General features: G+C 45.2%; 1 protein-coding gene and 1 gene segment (V, D, J or C); one reads left to right on the plus strand and one right to left on the minus strand.

Moving 5' to 3' along the window:
- GRAMD1C (GRAM domain containing 1C) overlaps nucleotides 1–8,324 on the minus strand; it is a 64,075-nt gene extending 55,751 nt beyond the window's left edge. For all 5 annotated transcript variants that reach the window (XR_001413680.1, XR_001413681.1, XR_001413682.1 and 2 more), the window contains exon 1: nucleotides 8,292–8,324. Coding sequence is in view for 2 of the 5 variants with exons in the window: in XM_014957137.1 (XP_014812623.1) it covers nucleotides 8,292–8,315 (24 nt within the window). In the remaining 3 variants the exon portion in view is untranslated. The remainder of the gene's footprint in view (nucleotides 1–8,291) is intronic.
- The window catches only part of LOC106896870, an 8,292-nt gene continuing 2,143 nt past the window's right edge, over nucleotides 2,757–8,905 (plus strand). The window contains 1 exon segment of the V gene segment in view: nucleotides 6,970–7,974. Within this exon segment, the coding sequence occupies nucleotides 7,584–7,974 (391 nt within the window).

Consider the following 8,905-nt stretch of genomic DNA (forward strand, 5'->3'; position numbering starts at 1 on the left):
GGCGGGGCCGCGGCCGCCATTTAAAGGGGCAGGCGCCGGCCGACCCGAGGCGGTTGCCAAGGGCGAGCGGTGGCCGCCCGCTCCTGAGGAGGGCAAAGCCGGGGGGGGTGGTGGGGAGAGGGCGGCAGCGGCGGCGGTGGTGCGTCTGATCGCCCTCCTCGCTGAGGGGAAACCTCTCGGCGGCTTCCAGAATGGGTTAATTACGAAGCCTCAGAAAGTTTTAGCAGGGAAAAAACTCCCGGCTTCGGGAGGCGGGAGGGAAGGGGGAAGGGGGAAGCGGCCTTCACTGCCTCCCTCCTGAGGGAAAGCCCCGCCGCCCTCCCCGAGCGCCCAGCCCCGGCAGCTGATCAAACGGCGTCCGGGCAGCAACAGCGGTTCCCAAATCTGCCGAGGGCGGGGGGGGCTGGGGGGAATTGGGGATCCATGGAAAATACCGCCGAGAGGCCGCTCCAGGGGGACACCTAGGGGGAGAGAGGGGAAGGGGACGGGGAAGGGAACCCTCTGCCGCGTTTTTCTGAGGTGCCCCGGGCCCGGCCGCTGTGACAAACCGCCGTCCTGAGGGGCCGTATGGGGCCAGACCCCGCGCCCCCAGGCAGAGCAGGGGTGAGGTGGGAGATGAAGGCAGGCAGTGGTGGTGGAGGGGTTCCTCTCGGGGAACCCAGGCCCTCCTCTTTAAACTGCTGCTGAGCAGCGCCAAGTGGTTTCTGCCCAAGCCCAAGGGGTGGGCACCCCCGGGGGTCTCTGAAAAACCAGGCTCCACGTTAGCCAGCATCCGACAGTGCCCCTCAAATCAGGGGGCCCAAGCAGAGCCATGGCGGCTTGTGGATTTGTGCCCCCAGGTCACCTCGCAGGAAAAAGAAGAGCCCCGTGAGGTGGAAAGAAATCTCCACCTTGGTGGGTGGGTGGCTGTATACGATGAAAAGGGAGGGAGAGAGGGATGGATGGACAGACGGACAGACAGCCAAGGGAAGGAGGAGCAGAGCATCCTGGCATGGCAGAGTTGTTTGTTCTTGCTGTCCCTTTTCCCCAGAAAGTGGGTTGAGGCTCTCCCTGAAGGGACATTTCTGGGCTCTGTGATACCTGCCCGCTAATACATCAGCAAAGGTGCCAGAAGTCCCTGTGGCTGATGTCCCCTCCCGGCTGTTGGCCCAGCCAGGACAGCTTTAACACCACCAACTGCGAGTGTCCAAAATTTACAAGAAAGCATAAAAAATAACGTGTGTTTTATTTCATTTTTGTTGCTTGCTTTCTTGATTTGGACATCTGAAACACATTTTTTTCAGGCTTTTCTCAGTAACACTCAGGGGACCAGTTTACCATTCTTTTTGTCCCAAAATCAAGATCCTTTCTGAATCATATTGGGTTATCCAAGTGGGAGAAGCTTCATGTTCAACTGATGGCTGTCAGCAAAAGAACCCTTTGTATTCCCTCAATGAAAAGCTAGCTGACCTGACAGTTTTGCTCAGGCATGTCCTATTTAATGGAGAATTCACAAAAGAATTGCTGTTACAGGATTAAATGAACATTAACAGCATTTGCAGGAACAATAGTAGTATGTCCATCACAACACACCTGAAATTTTGGGTTTTTTTTTTAGAAAAACACCAAATACTTGGGTTTAAATCAAACACTGTTTGGAATGCCTTTGGTCCAGCTCCGTCTTCCCACACTGGCTTCTCTGACACGCAGTCACGGCCAGTACTCTAAGCCACTACTCACTCCCAATTGCTTTTGATCTGCCAGGTGCCATTGACTCTACTGGCTATTCCCTCCCCAAACTCTTGGTTGTTTTTGACTCCCCTAACTTTTTCCTTTCATAGATTTGTGGGTTTTTTCTCACTAACACTATGGCAGTACTTCATAGAAGACCCTCATAATCTACCTTCCAGCTTTCTGCTGAAGTGCTGTTGCTCTGCACTTGGTCCCAGTTCCCTTCTTAATATGTAGTTTTATACTGGAGTGATTCCTTCCTGGTAATCCAAGGTCTTCCCTCTCTCCCAACTCATTTCAAACAAAGAAGAAATATTTGCCCTTTGGGTTCTTTCAGCTGTACTCCCTCTAACCTATCCTGCTTTCATTGATGCCGATGTCACCACATCAAAGTTAGAGCAACAAGTGGTCACTCAAGAAGTGGGTTTTTCCTCTCAACACTGTTTGGTCAGCAGATTTTTGCAAATCAGATGTGGAATTTCTTGAAACAGTTGTTGTGGAGCACCCACATGCAAAGATGCAGATCACAGAGTTTATTAAGAGTGTATTCAAGAACGCCATATGGCAGTAGCATGATGACAGATTTCCTCATGGTGTGATGGGGGCTTTTTGGGGGTCCGTTTTGCTTTCAAATACAAATAAAAGCAGAAATACTCATGCCTCTCTCAGCTGAATTGTGCTTTGTGTTATAACACATGTGGATTTGAGTCTTTACTGGATACTTAAGTACCATTCCATTATCTGAAGAGTCCTAAAAATAAGCAAAACCGTTAGATAAAGCCAGCAGCAGGCTGGAAAGGTGTTCTGTAATCCCTAATTCCATATCTGAGGGAAAAGGAGTCGACTGGCTAGCGAGAGCCGCACACGCTCGGTAGAGGGGTAGCCCTGCTTGGCAGGGCTGGATGCTGCGGGTGAGATTTTGGGGGTGCTGGAGTTCTTCCCACAAAGCAGTGCTGGGAAGGTACCTCTCTGTAAGCCCAGACTTTCCGTTCCAGAGCCCACCTGCTAGTTTTGCAGATAGGCCGTCTGCTTTAGCGGTTTTCCCCTCCACCCCGGTGGCATTAGATGAGCTTTACTTAAATGGAGTTTAAGTAATCAGCTTTTGGTGAAAAAGGGGTTGGTTCCACACTGGAAAAAATTACTTCAGGAAATGCATTTTACCTACAAACACCATGTGCATATAGCCACAAAGATACTTAATTCCTATAGCTTCCTTTCATGGTGAATTAGGATGTCCAGCTGCTCAGAAAATGAAGCCACTGCTCTTTCTCCTCTCACCTCCACTAGGGAGGGGGTTCAGCAGAAGAGAGGTCTCCTTTTGAGTATCTGGATATTCTGTACTCAGCCCAAAGTTCTGGTTTATACGAGGCCGAAGCGAAAAACAACGGATTATCTTCCCTCTGCTCTCAGAGCATTTTCAGCATCTTCTCTGGGAGAGATCAGAACAGCCCCCGGGAACTCATTGTTGTCACTTCAAAGGTGGCTGTCATCCAGGCAGCAGGCAGAGCACTGTGAGCTCCAAGCTGTGGTAACTTTAGTAAGTGTGACATTCACTGGGCAGAATGTGAGGTCCTGTTGCAATAACACACACATATTTTTTTTGCCCATGCTACCAGAGGGAGAGACGGTGAGGCCATATACTTCAGCAACTATGAGCCAGCACATCGGGAAGCTCTGTAGATGTGCAGTGTCTTCATTCCTCCTCTACTTGCTGACGGGTGAGTACTAAACCACCTTCCTTAATTAGAAAAAATATAGCTTATTCCTAGGGTTTGGCTTGAGAGATTCTCTTCTTTTTTTCAAAAAGCAGCCTTCTACTGACGGCTTCCTCGGGATGCAGGAAAACTATGCCTAGTGTTGTGCGCTGCATTAAAACATACTTGTTTTTATAGATACACTCCTGTTTAGCTAATAAAAATGTTCAGAAAGAGTATGTTTGCCTGTCTTTTTCAAGAAGAAAGGCTGTGTATCATCATTGCTAGAAGCTTCATTTCTATTTTGGTTCTCTGATATATTAGCAACTGGTTATCATCACAAGGTAGTTATTCATACCCATTTACGAAAGCCAACCTCGGCCCAGGGCAAAAGTCATATAAATTAAGATGAGTAATGTGCAATCACTGATCACTTAATCATAGAAAACTGGGAGCTGGACACAGCTTGTATAGCACCCTCATGGCACCAGCTGAGGGTGAAGTTGAGCTCTAAAGCCAACAAAACCATCTGAAAGACAGTCATTCCAGCATAAGAGGATTTTTATGTGGGTTGGAAATCGAGCCCTATTTGCCCTCAACCTCTCCTCCATCTAGTGAATGTGAACAAAGGAGAGGAGGCTCAACTAGAAAGGTCAAATTTTGCATTGACTTCCACCAACAGTTTTGGTTCCCCAGTGCTGTTGGCAGCTGGCAGAAGCAGCTTGCAGGGCTGCTTGGGTTTACTCCAGGTGCCAAAGTTAGAGGCTCCAGGACTGGAAGAGAGAGACCGCAGGTGTATTTTATTATTTCCTTTTGTCACCCCACCTCCCCTAGCCTGCCTTGTGTATTTCTCATTCACAGCCAACAACATGGCCTTACATGGGAAAGTATCAACCTGCAGATGATGTAAAGGGGAGGCTGGTGGCTTAGTAGGTGCCCTATTAGTACTGGCACATATGAAGCACATTGTCACATTACAGGGAGTCCCAGAGAGCTTTTTCCCCTCATGGTTGGAAGCTGGCCCTGAACTACCCACTTCATATAACAATGACCTATTAGATCATCTAATCATTTTTCCAGGTCAAGACAAGATCATCTGTGCTGTATTTCTCTGTACTCTGTCTAGCTCAAGTGCTTTCACCAAAAATCCTTCCATTCCTCTCCACAGGAGGTTGGCCCTACAACCCTCCTGACAGGGGACCTACACATCACTCTGCTAATGAGGCAATTGACGTAAAAAGAGCTTTGAAGCAAAGTCAACAAAGCATTTGGCATGATATGCTCCCAGATGCCAATATGATAAGGGCATTGTGTATTTGGATACCAGTGAACTAGTATGTTCTAGTTTTGCGACCTTACAAAAGAAAAAGAAAGAAAGGAAGAAAGAAAAACAGAGGCTGTGCTATGACCTTCTCAGTGAACCCCCCCAAACAGAGCTGGGATGAAACAATACAGCCTAGTTCTTTTGCATTTTGGTTTTCCTAACTAGTTGCAAGTTACATGATATGTATTGAATCAAAGATGTGGGATAACACAGCTGACAAGGTCAGTTATTTCATGGTAGGAGGTGCAAATAAAACTCACTATGAACAGACGCAACATCAAAGCACATTGTTCCTGCTTGGTTACGGTCTCTGGGCCACTAAGTGACTGTGTAAAAAAAATACCTTTTACATCACTAAAAGGAATAAAAATTATAATTGTATTGCAGCGGCTGCATATGGTGAGGCTGGAATAGCTATAGTGGAGAAGAAATGGTGGCCTTTCCTTGAAAAGAAGTTAGCAGTAGCACACACCGCTCTAGCTAAAGCAGCACTATTCAGTGGAGATAATGGTTGATGAACAAAGATTTTAAAAGAATATTAATGATAAAACTGCTCAAATTCACTCTAACAAATAACCAAATATATCACATCAGAATATTTGATGCACAAAGATGGTAATATGTCAAGGTACCATCAGCTTTGTCAAGTATTTTGACTATACTGTGTACTTCTTCAAAGCATCTGGTCAAGATACTTTAACTTTTATGACTGCTTAATTGATACACTGTTATCTAACTGGAAGGGGAAAATCTGGACCTCCTATTCCCCTGAGTAGTTCCAGTGGGGTCATCAGTAAGATTATGTATGACCATGAGGATAATATTTCATCCAGTATCTTTAATAAGGACTACTCATTTTAAGGGACTGGATCCAGACCTGCAATAATATATGGGTCCATAATTCTCAGGCATCCAATTCCCATGGATTGATGTTTCAAGGCCAAAATTTTTACTTAAAGGTAAAAGGGCAGAGCATCAAACAGCTCTGAAGGGTTTTCACATCTTTGTTGTTGCCTAGTTTCATAGCCAACTTGAATTTTCTATATTTTTGCATCCATGAGTAATCTCACATCTCATACTTACACTGTAAGCTCTGTAGCCCATCCTTTTATAAGGCACTTAGTACAACAGGGCCCTGCTGTCTGACAGAAATTGTCAGTGCTACTCCCAAACGAGTTATAAATAATAATAACTATGAATACAACTATGATTTTGTCCACAAGCATGCCTGGAGGAGCCATTCAAGTAACACTCAAACCAATCATCAAGGGGTTTGCTTTTCCATTGCCTTGAGACACTTGTCCCTGAGCATTCAGGCTATTGTAATTTTGAAGCTTTACCAGACCCAGACAATAGCATTTCACACCCTTTGGATGGCAATGAAAGACTCAAGACAATGGAAAACCAAGACCTTCGCCATGGGATGGTCTTCAGTCCTTGAGAGGGTACCCACTAGTATGAAGGGAGACTATTTCACTTGAAGAAAATAAAAATAAGACACTTTTCAAAAAAATTAGTTTGAACTCTTTCTTGGTGACAGCTGTTGGCTTCTTTTGAAGAGTTTGTTTTCCCCTCTTTTTGTTCCAGCTGGGGATTTGAGACAGCAAGTATTCCTCTCTTCTTCTGAGCCCAGGCTTGTTTCCAGAAATGAGATCCATTTGCACTACTCTTAGCTCGAGGCTGTTTGATACTATGATTAGCAGCTGTGTAAGAGAAGGCAGATTTAAATCTGTACTATAGGCATGTTGTCCATATTTTTCTAGCAAAGAGTAGCAGGACAATGTGGTCCCTTCACAGAGAATAGATGTCACCCACTGTACTGTCAAGAGGCCTCTTAATTTCAAACATGATGGTGTGACTGTGTATTCAGGTGCATCTTCTATGCCTCTCAGGATGTTGGTTGTCAAAACGGAGTTGGCTATTTCATATGCCAAATGTTTTCACAACAACTCCTAAGTTATCAAAACTTACATGTCAAGCAAAAGTCACAGCAACTCACAGTTGTCAGAAAAAAACAGAGAAACTGGCCTGCCCAGGCAGAATGACTTCACTAACTTTCTCCTAGGCAAACAGAAAATCAAGTGCCATCTGTGTACTTTCCCGCTCTGTTTGTAAAACAGACCTCTCACCACTAGTTTCCCTTGGCACAGGAACTTCTGCATTATAAAATCTCTCATTGTCCCTCGTGAGCAGAGTGTTACCATGCTAGGGAAACTCACCCACGCCAGCGTGCTCAGTATCAATACCTGTAAAATGCTTGGGTGCCATCCCCCAGGCCGCTGAGAGCATCTGTTGGGGGTTCAGTGTCTGGAAATGGAGATTCTTCCCACAGTCTCAAGATTTCCTATCCTGAAACAGGAAGTGCGTGCCAGAACTTCTAAGAAGCTCACATGACGTGTTGGAATGCAGGCAGTTGCATTAGGATGCACACATATTCACTGTAACTGTCAGAAGAGAGCTGCCCATATGTAAGCGTACATGCGTTTTCTGCTTTGCTTCAAAAGCAATTGATGCAGAAATGTTAGTGTTTCAAGTGGAAATGTGACTGAATTTCACCCAAAGCCATTGGACAATGGCATTAATTTTCCTCTAGTACGGCAGTAGAAAGGAACTGAATATGAGGAAAAGCTGTATCTGTACACATGAACATAACATAAGCAGGAATCAGGAAAAACATCCCTATCATCAGCATAGTGACTACCCTCAAGTCCTAATTCCAGGAGCCGTTCTTTGTGCTGCTTACAGCCAGAAAATTTATCATCCTATCACCCTCAACACTCTTCTTTCTCTTTCCTGGCACAGATGTTGGCATTACTAGTGGAAGTGCAAGCAAGGAGAATGCAGCTGTAACTCATATGACAGCACAACCTTCATTGTTGACACCACCTGAGACGTGGCACCTTTTGGTGACTCAAACACCAGCCAAGGAAAAGGCCAAAGAGGGTGAAACTGTGGTCTTAAATTGCTACTTTAACAGTCCACGACGTCCCTCCCTGACAGACCTGAAGGTGAAGTGGTACAAAGAAGATGAAAAGGGGCAGATGGACCTGCTGGGAAACAATGTGACCGTCTTGCCAAATAACTCCAGGGTTTTCATGAGCGGAGACTTGTCCCAAGGGGATGCCTCCCTGGTGATCCTCAATGTGACAATCAGTGACCATGGTATTTATTTCTGTGAGGTTACACTTCCGGATGGGAACGTGGTGACAGGAGATGGCACAAAGCTCAGAATCAGGAGGGCTCTGGGTAATATTTGATGTTATTTACTTCTTTTCTCCCTCGTTCTCCTCCACAGCTGGCTTACACGCTTGTGGAAAGAGGGAAATTGGCCTGTTTGGCCTCCAGCAGTTAGGGCCTGGTGTCATGGAGTGTAATTGCTCCATAGCATTTTTCATTCTTTTTGTAAGGCCAGCTAATTTTGATTGGCTTGCCTCTGTAAACAATCACACAGGTAATATTGTAAGGAGAGGCATTTACAAGCAAAAAAAGAAGGAATCATTTTATCACTAAAATCAAAGTCAGTGCCAAGAGTGAAAGAGTTAGACAAGTTCTCTGGTACTCACCGCTCTGTTTGGCATCATCCCCATGAGTGACAGGTGCCAAGATACCATCTCAGGCAACAGCTCCACATTCCTTTTTTTTTTTAACATGATTTCTCTCCAGCCCATTAACTTGCATATTCATTCCTTAACTCGATGATATAGGTAATCCCAGGATAAACATGAGGATCACGTGATATCATTTCTGCTTAACTTCATAAACATTAAAATCAAAGTGGCATTAAAAGTGCCGTGCTATGTTTTCTTAGCCTCACAAATAGACACCAGGCATATTAAGTAAGGAGATAACTTGCTTTGCCTTTATCATCTGGAAATGTCAAAGCAGCTTTCCTTTTTTATGTAGGCTGAACACATTTCAGTCTCAACAAATCAACACACCAAAAGGTTTATTATCTTATTATCCAATTAACAAAAAATAGCACCTTCTGTGTCAAGAGTAAATTATGCATGTGCCGTTTTCCCCTTATTCATTTCCAAAGCTTCTAACTCACTGAGATTCACTAAGCCTGAGCCCTTCTGAGCTCAGTTCTTCCCTTACGAATTTTGTAAAACTACTCAGTTTAAACCATAGCTCTAACAAGGCAAGAAAACCATGACACACCCCCCCCCCCCCCCCC

Source organism: Calidris pugnax, unplaced genomic scaffold (assembly GCF_001431845.1).
Source record: "Calidris pugnax isolate Ruff unplaced genomic scaffold, ASM143184v1 scaffold225, whole genome shotgun sequence".
Classification (NCBI taxonomy): Eukaryota; Metazoa; Chordata; class Aves; order Charadriiformes; family Scolopacidae; genus Calidris; species Calidris pugnax.